The 18,303-nt window shown below is 48.3% G+C and overlaps 1 protein-coding gene across 4 annotated transcripts; it reads left to right on the top strand.

The window, feature by feature from the left end:
* Positions 1 to 680: 680 nt before the first annotated feature.
* Positions 681 to 6,035, top strand: LOC142664696 (mitotic checkpoint serine/threonine-protein kinase BUB1 beta-like). Of its 4 annotated transcripts, none has more exons than XM_075843951.1 (4): positions 681 to 824; positions 3,286 to 3,428; positions 4,768 to 4,827; positions 5,786 to 6,035. In XM_075843951.1, exons 2-4 carry the CDS (start codon positions 3,289 to 3,291, stop codon positions 5,946 to 5,948), a joined length of 363 nt encoding a protein of 120 aa, XP_075700066.1. In that variant the 5' UTR covers positions 681 to 824; positions 3,286 to 3,288; the 3' UTR covers positions 5,949 to 6,035. The 4 variants fall into 4 exon arrangements, with proteins under 4 accessions (XP_075700066.1, XP_075700065.1, XP_075700067.1 ...); XM_075843950.1 differs by having other exon boundaries at positions 3,283 to 3,428; XM_075843952.1 differs by lacking the exon at positions 681 to 824 and adding an exon at positions 847 to 986.
* Positions 6,036 to 18,303: the final 12,268 nt, after the last annotated feature.

Raw genomic sequence — 18,303 nt, 5'->3', positions numbered from 1 at the left:
AACACATTGTTGTTGTTGTTGTACAAATAAAAGCCATTTCCAGTACAGCTGCGCCCTCGGATATTCCATTTTTTATCTCCCTATCTCCTGGATCTACATAGTGGATTTTTACCAATCTTCAAACCGGAATTTGGGCTGCAACTGTCTCTACCTAAGTCTAACTTGGACACGCACCTTGGGATGTTATGCTCCGAGCATAACAACATCAGGTCAGCACAATTGACCACTTTTTTCCTTTTGTTCTCACCTAATACAGGCTCATGCACTATGTGCGCTTTGTTTCCTTTTTCCCTATAGCGTGATTGAAATGAATGGGTCCGTAATAACGGATGAAAAATACGGACGTGTGCATGGGGCCGCGCCGTATTATTTAGGCCACACGGTCTTGGAAGTCGTTTTCCAGCGTTGGCTGTAGTCACATGCTCAGTGTACCTAAAATGCACCACCAAATTAGCTAAACCATTCGGCTGCTTCCATTACTAAAGGTCGGGCCCATGCATAAAAGTGTCAAATATGAAGGAATTATTTCATCCTACAGGAAAACTGACATAATCATTCCTCTCCAGGGAACTCCATGGAACAGCGCGCGCCGCCGAACAGCTAAATGAAAGACTACATCTCCCAAGATGCTTTTGTGCTTCCTTTACAATCACGTGGTATGTTTTAGCAAATCATCTCAAGGTACTCGAGAAGACAGCTGCGGTGGGCAGGCGCGTCACGTGACAGGTCTCGTAGTAGACCAATCAGACAACAGTTACTTTATTTCAAATCTGGTTTGTGTAGCGGCGTAGACTCCTTGAGCTGCGGAGATAACTGCACGGGCGGTGAGTGACGTGATGTGCCGGTGGAATATATCGCTAGTGATGGAGGGCAGCTCGTGGTGTGCGCCGCCCCCCGCTGGACCCTGTAGCGGCGCTGCCACAGTTTGCCCTCCATGTCGTAGATTATGTGCACTGTAACCTGGGGGGAGGGTTTATAAGCAATATGTGAGTAGGCGTTATCAGTACTTATACAACGGAGTGTATATAATGTATAATTGCCTTTCAATTCTCTACCAATGGGCTGATCTTGGGAGACAGTGACTTTGGGGAGGGGCGTTGTGGAGGGTATACACCGTGTGTGGTATATATGTGTGTATATCCTTATCTCTGCGATGGGCACATGTGCATTTTTAAGAACAGGCTTATTTTATTCGCGGAGGCGCGGGGTCATGGGCACAGCTTTGGCTGTAGCACATTTTTTCTAATCTACAACATTTATAACCGTTGCATCTGCACGTCCCCAGCAGACTGGCCTAAAATGTAAGGCTAAATTCACACTTTCGTTGTATAATCTCTTAGGCCCCATGCACACGAACGTATTTTTGTCCACCCGTAAATACGGGTCCTTGGTCACACGTATGCGACCCGTATTGCACCCGTATTTCCGGGCACGTTTTCTCTGCAAAATTGCGCTGCGCTAATCGGCAGCCCCTTCTCTCTATCAGTGCAGAATAGAGAGAAGGGACAGCCCTTACCGTAATAAAAGTAAAAGAAATTCATAACCCCTCTCTTCACATCCAGCCCGACCTCCCTGGATGACGCGGCAGTCCATGTGACCGCTGCAACCAGTGATTGGCCTGTGATTGGCTGTAACGTCATCCCAGGAGGCCGGACTTGAGGAAGAAGCAGGGAGTTCTGGGTAAATATGAATGTCTTTTTTTTTTTTTTTTTTTTTACAGCTTTATCTATATTTGATCGGTAGTTTCTGTCCCGGGTGCTGAGAGTTACTGCTGATCGTTTAACGCTTTCAGCACCCTGGACAGTGACTATTTACTGTTGTCGCCTAGCAACGCTCCTGTAATTACGGGTGCACACACGTAGTCACCCGTAATTACGGGAGCCCCATAGACTCCTATGGGCTGCCCGTGCCGTAATTACGGCCTGAAATAGGACATGTTCTATAATTTTTCAACGGCCCGACACCTTCCCGTAAGCATACGGGGAGGTACACGTGGCCAATAGAAGTCCATGGGCCCATAAAAACGTGCCGTAATTTCTCTATTCAAAAAAATGGATGTGTAATGGATGGTTCTTTATCACTGGTGTCAATGTAAGGGCCTGTTCACATCACCGTTCGCTTTCTGTTCCGGGGTTCCGTCTGTGGTTTCCATCGGGTGAACCCCGCAACGGAAATTGAAAGTGAAACCACAGCTTCCGTTTCAAACTCCACAAACATCCCCAAAAAAAAATCACAACTGACACACAATTGCTACGTGTGGGGCCATTGCATTCACAGCCGTCTACAGAGATGAATTAATTTCAGTTCATTGGATATCAGTTCCTTGGTATTCTGCACATGGACACTGGACCAATGAGCTAACACCTTACCTCTCTTACGTAGCGGACAGTCTCCCTCGACAGGCGCAATCTTCTCTCTCCCTCTCTCTCCCTCTCTCTCTCTCCCTCTCTCTCTCTCTCCCTCTCTCTCCTCCCCCCCTCTCTCTCTATCTCTCCCTCTCTCTCTCCTCCCCCCCTCTCTCTCTCTCTCCTCCCCCCCTCTCTCTCTCCCCCCCTCTCTCTCTCCCCCCCTCTCTCTCTCCTCCCCTCTCTCTCCCCCCCTCTCTCTCTCTCCCTCCCCCTCTCTCTCTCTCTCCCTCCCCCTCTCTCTCTCTCTCCTCCCCCCCTCTCTCTCCTCCCCCCTCTCTCTCTCTCTCTCTCCTCCCCCCCTCTCTCTCTCTCTCTCCTCCCCCCTCTCTCTCTCTCTCTCTCTCCTCTCTCTTTCTCCTCCCCCCCTCTCTCTCTTTCTCCCCCCCCTCTCTCTCTTTCTCTTTCTCCTATAGTCATTCAGTTATGTGTACAAATGAAAGGAATAGGTGCAGCCACGTGACCATGGGGATACTAAAATTAGCTGAAGAAATTTAGTGTTACTCAGTGGCCACTAAAATCTATGGGCCATCATGTAATACATGCTCATCCCCAGTATTTCACAGCGAGCTTCTCAGCTTTAGTCTTTGTAAACATCTGCGTTGGTGTTTCGGTTTTCAAAGCGTTCAGGATCCGTCACACCGCAAATACCAACATGCCTGACAGACCCCATTGACTTACAGTGAGTTCCGCCAAGGTGTATTTTTTTGATAGGAGAATATAGTGCAGCATGCTGCACCGTTTTCCCTGTCAAATTTTACGGAATCTGCGACAGCGGCCCTGAATGATGCCTCCGATGCAGATGTATCATAGGGAAGATATTGGTCATTGCTGATATACCTGTTATCTTTACAATATTTTGTATCCGTTTGTACAGCAGAGTATGGCACAGGACGGAGATGAGTGGGAACTCAGTAAGGAAAATGTTCAACCTCTTCGACATGGGAGGGATATGTCGACTCTGCAGGAGGTTCTCTCCCAGCAAGTCCATGCCAACCATAATGCCATCCTGCAAAGGAAACAGTGAGTAATTCACTAAACAGACAATAACTACTACATCAGGAGAGTCCAAGGAGGAGTCATTACCGTGTATACACCTGTATATTGTATCAGCATGTTACAAACCGTTCCTCCAGTTACTTCTCCACTGGCAATAAATATGTATGTTCTGGGGAGGGTAAAATAACATGAGTTGGGCTATGTTCACACTTCAATAATTTATTTTCCGGTTCTCCGTGACAACCCGGATAGCATAGTAAACCGTAAAATCTGATGGACCCATCGTGAGTTAATTGGATCTATCCGGATCCTTTGCAAAACGGATTCATCATTTCCATCATCGTTCACATAAAATGTAAGCCATGATACTAGTGTCAAGTCCGAATTTCAGGGTAGCTTCCTTCTCCCTGTTATTCCACACCGAATAACCACCTCTGTAAATTGAAAGCTGAAGGCATGCCTGGAAAGAAGTAAACCAGCCAAAGAGATGTTGGTACACAGCTTTCCTCAGATAGGACAGGAAGCGAACTAACTTTATTCAGAACAAAGAAACACAGGAAAAGACACATGCTCCCTCACTAGGGATGTGGGAGTGCCCAAGCCCCCACCGGCTTCTCAGCTGCAAGTTCTTCTGTACACTCTTCTTGCATTCCAGGGGGCGGTGTCTTCCATAGGTGTGTCCGTCATGAACAAAGAACTTGTTATATATATATCAGTATATTACACAAAGAACTGAAATGTATATACATATGTGTGAGGATAATATTTTTGCAAACAATATACATGGTAATGATCCCTGACACTAGTGTGAACATACTCAAGTCCGCATGTGACTTACCCACGTGCTCTGAGTGACATGTAAGGCCTTGTAGTCCCACAACGGCTGTAGTGTCACCGGTTGGAGACCTCCGCCTTAGAGCTCCTGTAGAATCTCCGTACCGAAAGTCTGCAGCGTTTTACGCAAGATAAGTTGAAATGCTGCAAATTGAGAATCTGCGCCGTGGGTCAATTTCTGCAGCATTTATGCAACATGTGCGGGAGCTGTAAGTGCCTATTCACCAGAATGTTCCTCGGCCATGTGCTTAGGTGCCATGGGCTCCTCCGTTTAAAAATTTACTAACAAAACTAAAATGGTCACAAATGCAACAAAAAAAAAATTGTTTCCATCTGAAGCCGTCTTACAACGAGATCCTCCACGTCTTTGTAGTATATGATTATATAGGGGGATCAGTGGATGAAGGATCTATAGTGACATGAAATAAGCGCCTAAAAAAGCTGAGATGTGTAACCAATATTTGTATTGCCAAAACATGGAGGGATAATGTTTTGGTTCTTTATTCATTTAGTTCTTTTTTTTTTTAAGGGCCTTTGAATTGGAACTTCACTTTTACACTGGAGATGATCCTTTGGATGTTTGGGACCGGTATGTCAATTGTTGATGGACTCTTCTATAACAGTAATGATATTTAGGTTGGCTAATAGTTTGTTGGTGCATTGTAAGTGAGCACAGGATAGATGGGGTGCTTGTATGGAGAGAAGTTTTTATTTTGTTTCATTTCAATTTTACAGAAAAAAAATCACCTAAAAGAAAGTTGTTTTCATTGACCGTCATATTGCACTTATTTGTATGAGGTCGAGTTACAAGAGTCATTACTAAGCATATGGGGATTATGGAAGAAGGATAAAGGAGGGGGTTTACAGCATGACTTGGTGGAGAAGCCATGGGGGATGAAATCCTGTAAAGCATAATCATTACATTGCTGTCCTTATTTGAGAATATTGTGGCCCCTCTGTGGGGACTGCTTTTGCTGTCAAGAATGTCATAATCTTTAAACCTTTGATTTGTGAATGGGTAGGACGGAGCTCCAGAAAAGTGCCATTTTTTTTTATTTTTTTTAGAAGACTTCATAGATGAGTGACCTGGAAAAGGTTTTATGCATCTGTTTTATGCCGAGAAAGTGGAAACCATTACCCTAAACCCATGTGAGCAGGACTTCTCAAACTCCATCATATGATCCTTTTCTTAACTGCTGACTGGCTAAGAGGGATCATGTGATCACATAACCAGGAAGTTCTTGCTTTTCAGTCCCTCTTATTGGCACTTTGGGTGTTTAGTGGAGGTCATTGTGCCCACTAGTATAACTCTATCATTTTTTTTATTTTATTCATAGAGGTTTTCATTTTAAAGTGGTTGTACAGGATAAGGAAATCATGGCTGCTCAACATGGCGCTGAGCTGCAGTACCACACACAACCTGTGGGCGGCTGTAGCAGTGTTTTTTGGAAGAAAGCCGCCATGTTTTTATGATCCTGTGCAATCCCTGTGCTAGCTATCGGATTGTTAAAAACCGTTCTCATACTTGAACTTATTCTATGTTGTAGGTATATAAAATGGGCAGAACAAGCATATCCCCAGGGAGGTAAAGAGAGCAACTTGTCTCCACTGCTAGAGAGAGCGGTCAGGATATTCCACCAAGAGCAGAAGTATTATGGAGATCTGCGCTATCTCAATATTTGCCTCAAGTTTGTAAGTTCAGCAAAATAATTTCTCATTTTCTTTGTAAGGCTATGTTGACACCATGTAATCCATTTAACGGCATATGTGCAATTGGATTAAATTACAGTGAATTAACATGGATGCACATCAATTTCCATCCCTTTTTAAGCATATCAGTTTTTCTTTGTTCTATAAAAAAGACCCCCTCCCCCCACACACACACACCAGCAAAGCAAAACCGAAAACAGATGCTGTTTCACGAATTCCTAATGTGTGAATATAGCCTAATAGAATACAGACACCTTTTATGTAAAAAAAAAATATATTATATTTTTACAGGTTAGTGGTTACCTGGAGTTAAATAAAAAAATAAAAAAAAAGTTGCAAGCTGTAATCCTCAATCCTTCATTCACTTTCACACCCCTGATATTCAATATTCACTTTTTTTTTTTTTCATGTCCCTCCCAGGATTACATGCTGGATGTTGAGGTCTGATTCCAGGATGCTGCAGCATTCACTATCTCATGTATCAGCACAGGTTCATTTCTGTACTGCTTTCTCTTTCTACAGCTCATGAGGGATCTCTTCTCCCTTGTGCTGACCAGCACTGATGCTGAGGAGGTTGATTTTCCCCCTACCTTCCCCAGCAGACTCTGCCGTGGGTTCTTTTATATACTGATTTACAGCCTGTGTGCTTCACTCCCTGCAGACTGCCATGTGTGCTCTTTATTTTCACCCTATACGGACAGCCTGTGTGATCTGCCCTTCCTGGATACTTTCCTCACTCTCTGCACTCTGATCTGCCATGTACAACCTTCTTCTCCTCCTCCTCCCTACTGTTATATCTAACACTAAGAAAAGTGAGGGTGTAGAGCAAAGAAAGCAGGTGTCAGCACCCGTCCGCAATAACTTTTGCCTTACTGCGCTGGGTTTATAGGTTTGAATCCGACCAAGGACAACATTTGCATGGAGTTTGTATGTTCTTCCCGTGTTTGCGTGGGTTTCCTCCAGGCACTCCCGTTTCCTCCCACACTTCAAAATCATTAGGCTTATTTGGAATGTAGATTGTAAGCTCCAATGAGGACCGGGACCGATGTGAGTGATTACTATATACAACACTGTAGAATAAGTTGGCGCTATACAAATGAATAAAATACATGAATAAGCAGCAGGACAACCAGCTATGTAAAGGAGTTAAACAGACTCTACAGCAGCAAAATGGTAGGGTTTTTAACGGACTCTTTTGAGAGTTGTTTAATTTTGCATCTAGGAAGCAAATCAATTATAAAATTTCATTGCAAAGGTGTCCAAAGCCTTTAATTGAAAGCCTAGATCAGAATTCCGTGTTTATTCGGGCATATGGATGTCATTGAGATGGGACTCCCGGTCAGGCCCCTCCACTAGGAGCCAGAGCAGAGAGCCACTGCACAGAGCGGTTTTGTGCAAGTGACATTGCCCAAATAAGTACTCTAGCCCTGGGTAAGCTCCTGACGTAAAGAGAACCTGTCACCTGCCCATACAGGTGCAGCATGTAATGGGAAGGGGTGCACAAACCCTGGGGCACTTTACATTTTTTTTCCTTTCCTCCTCTGTTATTTAGATATTGGTACCATTTATATTTAAATAACCCCCTGAATGGTCAATGGGGCGTGTATTTGGCAAGGGGGCGTGTAACGTTGCCGCTACGGACCGTACCACAGCAAGAGCTGGAGTGAGGATAGAGCGCACGTACATGTGTGCGCGCATGCACACTTTCACACTCTCTCTTAAAGTTCTCGCCAGACAAACGACAAGACTGATCTCTTGTCTGCCGTGAGCGAGTGTGCTTAGCACGGAGCTGCGTGCGTGCGCTCGCACACTCCTCTCTCCAGCTCTTGCTATGGCACTGTCCGTAGCTGATTGGACAGTATCACAGCGATGTTACACGCCCCCTTGCCAATTACACACCCAATTGACAGTTCAGGGGGTTATTTAAAAATCGGGTGCCAAATATAATGCCACCAATATCTAAATAACGGAGGATAGGAAATTTTTTTTTTTTTTCAGAGTGCACCGAGAAAACGAAAAATCACTGTTAACGTGACACTTCCTCTTCTATCCGCCCCTAGAACGATATGTCCTTTCTCTTGTGTCTTCTGTGGCTCTTTCAGGAACGCTCCCTTATGCGAATGTCACAGGTCATGTGACGCATCGTCCACAAGAAGTCACAGGAGGAGTAGCCTTTAGGATGCAGGCAAATAAAGTTTGTGCTCAGATGAAAAGCCAGCAGAGGAAGGGATATTTACAAAACGGCAGGGGTCGGTGAAAACTCGGACGGGGGAGGGAATAGCAGATGATGGGGAATCATGGGAAACTGAGGGACCACCTAATTCAGAGTAACAGGGAATGTAAACAATGGCCCAGTGGGAATTACCATTATTTGCAGAAACTTTCACAGAAAACTACTCGTGAGGAACCTGTGAGTATTTTTTAGTGTAATGCAGTTTTTTTTTTATTGAAGTCCGATAACCCCTTCAATGTTAACTTTTGTCGGACATCAGGCTGTAAAATTTCATTTATACTTGTAAACCTGAGATGATGGGTGTAGTAAACGTAAACCTAATGTACAAGATTTTACATCCTTCTCATAAAATATATAATATATACACGTTTTTGTACAGAGCCTGTAGACTTGTACAGCTATTTACACAGCCAAGGTATTGGTACTCTACACGCACAACTCTATATCACCTGGGCAGAAGAGTATGAAGCCAGAGGCCAGTGGCGTAACTACCGCCGTAGCAGCAGTAGTGGCTGCTACGGGGCCCGCGGCATGAGGGGGCCCGTGTCGCCCGCCGGCACGGTCCCCCACCATGGCCGGAGGCTCCGCTAGCAGCCGCTGTGGCTGCTACAGCGGGACGCCACTGAACATTACGGCAGAGCAGGGAGGTATCTCCCCGCTCTGCCATTAACTGGTTCCCGACCGCTGGCTGTATTTTTACGGCCAGCGGTCAGGGTCCTTAAAACCCGAGCCATAGACTTTCTACGGCTCTGGTTTTAACTTGCTGCCCGCGCAATCGGGCAGCTGAATGTCGGGTCTCCGGCTGTCAGTGACTGCCGGGGACCCTGAGGAGAGGATAGAAGCAGCTTTCGCTGCTTCTGTCTTCTCTGATCACTTGTACACAGCGCTGAATGCGTGCTGTGTACAGGAATAGAGACAGCAGCAGCGCCGCTGTCTCTATTCCTCCCGGTGATCATGTGACTGGTCACATGATCGCCGGGTGCCGTTAGTGGCAGACTGCTGCTGGGTCTTACTAGACCGAGCACAGCCCTATTAGTGACAATCGTCACTATGAGAGGGCTGATTTCCCCTGTAACTGGGGCTGCTGTGCAGCTCCAGTTACAGTGGAAAAACATGGTGTAAAAGAAAGAAAAAATACATATAAAGTTCCCCAAAGGTCTTCTTTGACCATTGGGGGACAGACCATAGTAATAAAAAAATAATAAAGTAAAGTGCAAAAAAAATGTAAATAATAAATACACATAAAATACCCACCCAAAAAAAAAAAACAGTTCCCCCCGCCCATCATTGCTGTAACGCTAGCGCTGACCCAATTAACCTAATATAGACATGTAATATATTAAAATTTACGGTAGACAATGACGATCACAAATAAAAGGTCTATTTTAGGGTAAAACTATGTTATTACCAAAAAAAAAATAGCTGAAATGTAAAAAAGCTTATTTTTTTACTATTATTTTCAAACTTTATGAATACAAATTCTAAAATAGCAAAAAAGGTGTGTATAAAAACGATAAAAATTAAACCTGCATTGTCTATGGAAAAAACATCGCAAAAATCACGTCGTTCGCCAAACAAATAAAAAAGTTATAGCCATTTAACGAACACGTGCTAAAAAGGGCTAAACGGTGTCTGGTCCTGAAGGCGCAAAATAGAGCAAAAGACATGTATCCCCTATCCAAAGGATAGGGGATACATGTGTTATCGCTGGAATTGATAGGGAGAACGGGGGACTGAAAGTCCGCTGAAGTTCTCCATCACAAACCTCGGACTTCCGGGTTCTGTGTCGGCAGCTCCGTAGAAATAAATGGAGCGCCGGTCGCGCTTGTGCGCATGCGTGACCAGCGCTCCTTTCATTTTTATTGAGCTGCGCAGACGCCGGAAGTCAGAGGTTTTTCATGGAGAAGTTCAGGGAACTTTCAGTCCCCCGTTCTCCCTATCGCTGTCAGCGATCACTCTTGTATCCCCTATCCTGTGGAGAGGGGATACATGTATTTTGTAGGACACACTGTAGGTCGAATTTTTTTGGGAGGGGGGACGCTGTATGGCGTTCCCTACAGGGGGGGGGAACGCTGTATGGCGTTCCCTACAGGGGGGGGTGGCTGTATGGCGTTCCCTACAGGGGGGGAGCTGTATGGCGTTCCCTACAGGGGGGCTGTATGGCGTTCTCTACAGGGGGGGCTGTATGGCGTTCTCTACAAAGGGGGCTGTATGGCGTTCCCTACAGGGGGGGCTGTATGGCGTTTTCTGCAGGGGGGCTGTATGGCGTTATCTACAGGGGGCTGTATGGCATTATCTACAGGGGGGCTGTATGGCGTTCTCTACAGGGGGATGTATGGCGCTATCTACAAAGGGGGGGCTGTATGGCGTTATCTACAGGGGGGGCTGTAAAAAAGGCACTATCTACAAGAGGGGGGGGTTGTGTGACACCCAGGAGAGGGGGGGCCCCAGTCAAAAGTTTGCTATGGGTCCCAGTCTTTCCTAGTTACGCCCCTGATCGTGTTCTTTACTTGCTCTTATTAAGCCTTGCCAGGGGTGCAAAGATGGCAGACCTGAGGGCCTACATTAGTCCTCCAAGCTGCAATGACGACCATCGGCACCCCACAATCGCAGGGGGGCAATGGGCCGTCAGAGATGGCCACCCCCATCTTTCTAATGGCTTAGTTACCGCAGTTACTATTGACCTCAGCATCTAAGGGGTTAAACGAGTGGGATCGTAGTAATCTACGATTTCGCTCGTCGCAGTGAACTGTCAGTTGTAACATACAACCAACACCAGCAAATTATGGAGTGAGCTCAGTCCGTGACCCCACTCCATTCTTCCCTCCTGGCCTACACCGTATATATACACGTTGGTTGTCGTGGAAGGGTTATGCTGCAATAAAGCAGATCTTCCCTTACAAAAACTAATGACGTTTTGGCAACCAAAGGTGCCCCCCTCAGCATCAGAGCCCCATAGCAGCTTCTATGGCTACTAGGGCTATAGTTATGTCCATGTACAGGGGGAAGATTTGACAGTAACACTACAGGTGATGTATTATCACAGTATACATCTAGTATTTGGATAAAATAGAATGACCTACCAGTCCCCAGACATTAGTAGATACGGGTCACTAAGCAAATCACGGTGATTCCAAGTACCAGGCTCAGGACCAACACCTAGAAGAGGAGGAGAGAGAATAAGGAGGTTAAAACGTGGCCAGGTGCGGTGGATTCACTGCTTGTACACAATGCATCTTAAAGGGTTTATGCGGGGACTAAAAATTATTAGCAGTGTTCTCACTGCATTATGTGATGTCACGGTTTGTGGGTATGTGGACCCACCAGGCCGCACCGCCATAGCAGCGAGGCAGCTGGCAAAATAACAGGGAACCCCAGAAATAGAAAAGTCCCGCACAAGGGTACCAGGATAGTCCAGACAGTGGCCGCAGCTCTGGCACGGATGGAGGTAGGTAACACAGGACGTGGCGGATGACACAGGTGCAGTAGACACGACTCCAACTAGTAGGCACAGGAACAAGAACACAGTACGGGATACAGGAACGGGTAACAGGGCACGGGTAACAACTGGAACGGGAAACAGTAAGGGACCATTTGAAAGACAGACTTGGGGTATACTAACAATGCTCAGGCAAGGATCAGATGGGTTGGGCCCTTCTTATAGTCCAGGAAATCATGTGTGTTGATGATGGTGATTTCCTACATGTGCGTGCACTGGCCCTTTAAGAGAGGGCACGAGCGTGCGCGCGCACCCTACGGGACAGAGCAGATCGTAGCAGAAGTGAGCGCTGGCGTCTCCTGGGATCCAGATTCAGATCCATGGCTGCGGGCGTCAGGTGAGTGGACCCGATGGCCCTGGACGCTACAGTATCCCCCCCTCTTACGCCCCCTCTTCTTGGGACTAGAGCGAGAGAGGAACTTCTTAACAAGAGCAGAGACATCAAGGTTCTCCTCCGGCTCCCAGGACCTCTCCTCAGGACCAAACCCGCTCCAGTCCACCAAATAGAAAGTCCTTCCTCCTACCCTCTTGCAGTCCAGGATCTCCCTCACCTCGAACACATCAGAAGAACTGCTGGGAGCAGTTGTGGAACAGGAAGTCTTGCTGTAGCAGTTCAGGACCACTGGTTTCAGGAGGGACACATGAAAGGAGTTGGGGATTCTGAAGGTAGGAGGCAGCCGCAGTTTATAGGAGACATGGTTAATCTGTTGCCGAATCTCAAAAGGACCGAGAAACCTGGGAGCAAACTTGTATGAAGGCACCCTCAAACGAATGTTCCATGAGGACAGCCAGACTTTGGTACCTGGAAGATACTGCGGCGGCTCTCTTCTTGTATCCGCTTTTCGCTTCATGCCCGGGTCTGTTGCCAGATTTACAGGAAGTCCCCAAATGCAGAGTCAGCAGCGGGTATCAGAGAAGTAGTAGACACTGGAAGAGGGACTCTAGGATGTTGACCGTATACAATGTAAAACGGAGTGGAAGTGGTGGACTCGCTTGTGTGGTTGTTGTACGAGAACTCGGCCCATGGAAGAAGCTGTACCCAGTTATCATGCTGTAAGGAAATGAAGTGACGGAGATAATTCTCCATGATCTGGTTGATCCTCTCGACTTGTCCATTGGACTGGGGGTGATAGACTGTGGAAAAGTCCAATATCACATCCAGGAGTTTACAGAGAGCCCTCCAGAACCTCGAGGTAAACTGAAACCCCCGATCGGACACAATGTGAAGGGCAAGCCATGCAAGCGGTAGATGTGCTGGATGAAGAGATTCGCCATTCGGGGAACAGAAGGTAGGCCGGTCAGCGGGATAAATTGTGCCATCTTCGAGAACCGGTCCACCACCACCCAGACAGTGTTGCATCCTGCTGAGGGAGGAAGGTCAGTGACAAAGTCCATCACAATGTGCTGCTGTAATGGCAGGAAGGAGGTGAAGGGAAAGTGAGCCCTAATCTACCCACCGCCCTGTCCCTGCCTACTTGCAACGACCCGCCCTAGGCGACGAGGTACAACTGGGCGGCGGTCCCTACGCTGGCTAAGTGCACAGGAAGACAAACAGGGAACACGCAAGGGAAGGGGCAGTAGCCACGGAACGCCACGAGGAAACGGGGCGGCGAACGAACAGTCAGGACCAGGACGAAGTGAGTACACCCGAGCGGGCACGGAGACAGAAGCAAGCCAGGGGCAAAGCAAAGCAGGTCAAGCAGAACTGCAGCAAGGCAGAAGCACGGCAGAAGCAGGCTGGAGCAAGCAGCAGTGGGGCCAGGAATCCAAAAGAATTACAAGCACTGAGGAAGAGAGCACAGGGCAGGTAATAAAGGGCAGGGGGCGGAGCTAACTCCGACAGACCAGGCCGCGATAGGCTCTTCCACTCCTGAGCCTGCCACCCTGGTTGGTGGGAGATGGTGTCAGTCGAACAGGTCTGGCCTCAGGTGTGGATTGATTAATCCCAGGAGTATAGCTAGATGAAGTACCTGGCAGATCCCTAACAGTACTCCCCCTTTTATGAGGGGCCACCGGACCCTTACTAAGGGGACCCGGTTTAGTGGGGAAGAGGAGGTGGAACCTCCTGATCAATACCCCAGCGTGAACATCACGGGCCGGTACCCAAGTCCTCTCCTCCGGCCCGTATCCTCTCCAATGGACCAGGTACTGGAGGGAGCCCTGGACCATCCTACTGTCCATAATCTTGGCCACCTCGAATTCCACCCCCTCAGGGGTGAGAACGGGAACAGGAGGTATCCTCGAGGGGGACCAGGACGGGGAGCAGCGTTTAAGGAGGGAGGCATGGAAGACGTCATGTATGCGGAAGGATGGAGGGAGCTCCAGACGGAAGGATACAGGGTTGAGGACTTCAATGATCTTATAAGGTCCAATAAATCGGGGAGCAAACTTCCTGGACGGGACCTTAAGGCGCAAGTTCCTGGACGACAACCAGACCAAATCCCCGACGACAAACCGGGGGTTAGCAGAACGTCTACTATCCGCCTGAATCTTTTGTGCGCTCTGGGACGCCTCTAGGTTCTTCTGAACCTGGGCCCAGACAGTGCACAGTTCCCGATGAACCTCCTCTACCTCAGGATTATTGGAACAACCAGGGGAGACGGAGGAGAACCTTGGGTTAAACCCGAAATTACAGAAAAACGGGGAGACCCCTGACGAGTTACTGACCCGGTTATTCAGGGAAAATTCAGCAAGGGGAAGGAATGAGACCCAATCGAATTGACAGTCAGAGATGAAGCACCTTAAATATTGTTCCAGGGATTGGTTGGTCCTTTCTGTTTGGCCATTAGTTTCTGGATGGAAGGCGGAGGAGAAGGACAGATCAATCTCCAACTTTTTACAAAAAGCTCTCCAAAATAAGAAAACAAATTGTACCCCTCTGTCAGAAACGATATTGACTGGAGCCCCATGGAGACGCAGGATGTGTTTCACAAACAAAGAAGCTAACGTCTTGGCGTTAGGTAGCTTCTTAAGGGGCACAAAGTGGCACATCTTGCTGAAGCGGTCGACTACCACCCACACCACCGACTTGCCCTGAGATGGAGGCAAATCGGTGATAAAATCCATGGAGATATGGGTCCAAGGTCTCTGGGGAATGGGCAAGGAACGTAGTAGGCCCGCAGGTCGGGACCTTGGGGTTTTGGACCTAGCGCAAACCTCACAAGCGGCGACGTAAGCCCTAACATCTTTAGGCAACCCAGGCCACCAATAGTTTCTGGTAATGAGGTGATTGGTGCCCAAGATGCCAGGATGACCAGATAGAGCGGAGTCATGGTTTTCCCTGAGTACCCTCAGCCGGTATTGCAGGGGAACAAACAGTTTGTCCCCAGGGACGTTCCCGGGAGCTGCACCCTGATCAGCCGCGATATCAGAAGCTAAATCAGAATCCGTGGCAGAGACGATTATACCAGGGGGTAAAATACAAGCAGGATCCTTCTCGGAAGGAGGATTGGCCATGAAACTACGTTACAGAGCGTCAGCCTTAATATTCTTGGACCCAGCCCTATAGGTAACCAAGAAATTAAATCTGGTAAAGAATAGTGCCCACCGAGCTTGTCTAGGATTGAGCCTCCGGGCCGATTCTAGGAAAACCAGATTCTTGTGATCCGTAAGGACCGTTACCTGGTGTCTGGCCCCCTCCAGGAAGTGCCGCCACTCCTCAAAAGCCCATTTAATGGCTAGAAGTTCGCGGTTGCCAATATCGTAGTTACTCTCCGTGGGCGAAAACTTCCTAGAGAAGTAAGCACAGGGGCGGAGATGGGTGAGGGAGCTGGTACCCTGGGACAAGACGGCCCCCACTCCCACCTCGGAAGCGTCAACCTCCACAATAAATGGCTCCTCTTGGTTGGGCTGAATCAGCACGAGGGCCGAGATAAAGCACTTCTTGAGAGTCTCAAAGGCCTGGACGGCCTCAGGGGGCCAATGGAGGACATCGGCACCCTTGCGGGTAAGGTCCGTAAGAGGCTTAGCGACGACCGAGAAGTTGGCAATAAATCTCCTGTAATAGTTGGCGAACCCTAAAAAACACTGTAACGCCTTAAGGGAGGCAGGTTGGACCCATTCCGCCACAGCTTGAACCTTGGCAGGGTCCATGCGGAATTCATGAGGAGTGAGGATTTGCCCTAAAAATGGTATCTCCTGTACCCCAAAGACACATTTTTCAGTCTTAGCAAACAGATTATTCTCCCGAAGGACCTGGAGCACCTTCCTGACATGCTCCACGTGGGAGGACCAGTCCTTGGAAAACACCAGTATGTCATCAAGGTACACAACAAGAAAATTACCCAGGTACTCTCTCAGGATTTCATTAATAAAATTCTGGAAGACAGCAGGGGCATTACACAACCCAAAGGGCATGACCAGGTATTCGAAATGACCCTCGGGTGTGTTGAACGCAGTTTTCCACTCATCCCCCTCTTTGATGCGGATAAGGTTATATGCCCCCCGTAGATCGAACTTAGAAAACCATTGGGCTCCCTGAACCTGATTAAAAAGATCCGGAATCAAAGGAAGTGGGTACTGGTTCCTTACGGTGACCTTATTCAGGTTACGATAATCAATGCACGGCCTAAGACCACCATCCTTCTTCCCCACGAAGAAGAAGCCAGCACCTACAGGAGAAGTCGAGGGGCAAATGAAACCCTTGGCCAGGCATTCTTGGATATACACCCTCATCGCTTCACGTTCAGGACATGAAAGATTAAATATCCTACCCTTAGGAAGCTTGGCACCAGGCACCAAATCGATAGCGCAATCGTAATCTCTATGGGGGGGCAACACCTCGGAGGCCTCCTTAGAAAACACATCGGCGAAGTCCTGAACAAACTCAGGAAGCGTGTTTACCTCCTCCCGGGGAGAAATAGAGTTAACGGAAAGACATGACATAAGACATTCATTACCCCATTTGGTGAGATCCCCAGTATTCCAATCAAATGTGGGATTATGCAATTGCAACCAGGGAAGGCCTAAAACCAGATCAGACGATAATCCCTGCATCACCAGTACAGAGCACTGCTCCAAATGCATGGAGCCAACCAGGAGTTCAAAAACAGGAGTATGCTGAGTAAAATAACCATTAGCAAGGGGGGTTGAGTCGATTCCTACTACAGGGATAGGATAAGGTAAATCAATACAAGGCATCTTTAGAGACATAGCAAATTCCACAGACATGATATTAGCAGATGAGCCAGAATCCACGAAAGCACTGCCCGTGGCAGACCGGCCAGCAAACGAGACCTGAAAGGGAAGCAAAATTTTATTGCGTTTCACATTAACGGGAAATACCTGTGCGCCCAAGTGACCTCCCCGAGGATCACTTAGGCGCGGAAGTTTTCCGGCTTCTTATTCTTGCGCCTGGGACAGGTGTTCAGTAGATGCTTGTCGTCCCCACAGTAGAAGCAGAGACTATTCATTCTGCGAAACTCCCTACGTTGTCGAGGGGACATGGAGGCCCCGAGTTGCATAGGTACCTCCGAGTCCTCCGTGGAGGGGCGAGGAGACGGGACCTCGGGGGGAATCGCAGAAAAGTCAGAGGGGAGCACACTGAAGCGTTCTAGCTGACGTTCCCTGAGACGTCGGTCAAGTCGTACTGCTAGGGCCATAACCTGGTCAAGGGAGTCAGGCGAGGGGTAGCTAACCAGCAGATCCTTCAGGGCGTCAGATAATCCTAACCTAAACTGGCACCTTAGGGCCGGATCGTTCCACTGAGAAGCTACGCACCACTTCCTAAAATCAGAACAGTATTCCTCAACCGGTCTCCTACCCTGACGTAAGGTCACCAGCTGACTCTCGGCTAAAGCAGTCCTGTCAGTCTCGTCATAAATGAGTCCGAGGGCAGAGAAAAAACGATCAACAGAGGAAAGTTCAGGGGCGTCAGGAGCCAAGGAGAAGGCCCACTCTTGGGGCCCTTCCTGGAGTCGGGATATGATGATACCCACCCGCTGGTTCTCGGAACCTGAGGAGTGGGGCTTTAGGCGGAAATACAGTCTGCAACTCTCCCGGAAGGAGAGAAACGTCTTACGGTCCCCTGAAAACCGGTCAGGTAACTTGAGGTCGGGTTCTAGAGGTGAGGTGAGGGGTACTACTAAAGCAGCGTCACCCTGATTGACCCTTTGGGCCAGGGCCTGGACCTGTAGGGAGAGGCCCTGCATCTGCTGGGTCAGGGTCTCAAGGGGGTCCATGACAGCGTCAGCGTAGGAGAAATGGTAGACTAGGTAAGGGCTTGTAATTATGTAATGGCAGGAAGGAGGTGAAGGGAAAGTGAGCCCTAATCTACCCACCGCCCTGTCCCTGCCTACTTGCAACGACCCGCCCTAGGCGACGAGGTACAACTGGGCGGCGGTCCCTACGCTGGCTAAGTGCACAGGAAGACAAACAGGGAACACGCAAGGGAAGGGGCAGTAGCCACGGAACGCCACGAGGAAACGGGGCGGCGAACGAACAGTCAGGACCAGGACGAAGTGAGTACACCCGAGCGGGCACGGAGACAGAAGCAAGCCAGGGGCAAAGCAAAGCAGGTCAAGCAGAACTGCAGCAAGGCAGAAGCACGGCAGAAGCAGGCTGGAGCAAGCAGCAGTGGGGCCAGGAATCCAAAAGAATTACAAGCACTGAGGGAGAGCACAGGG

This window comes from Rhinoderma darwinii, chromosome 12 (assembly GCF_050947455.1).
Source record: "Rhinoderma darwinii isolate aRhiDar2 chromosome 12, aRhiDar2.hap1, whole genome shotgun sequence".
Classification (NCBI taxonomy): domain Eukaryota; kingdom Metazoa; phylum Chordata; class Amphibia; order Anura; family Rhinodermatidae; genus Rhinoderma; species Rhinoderma darwinii.
This window is presented reverse-complemented; position numbering and strand designations above follow the sequence as displayed.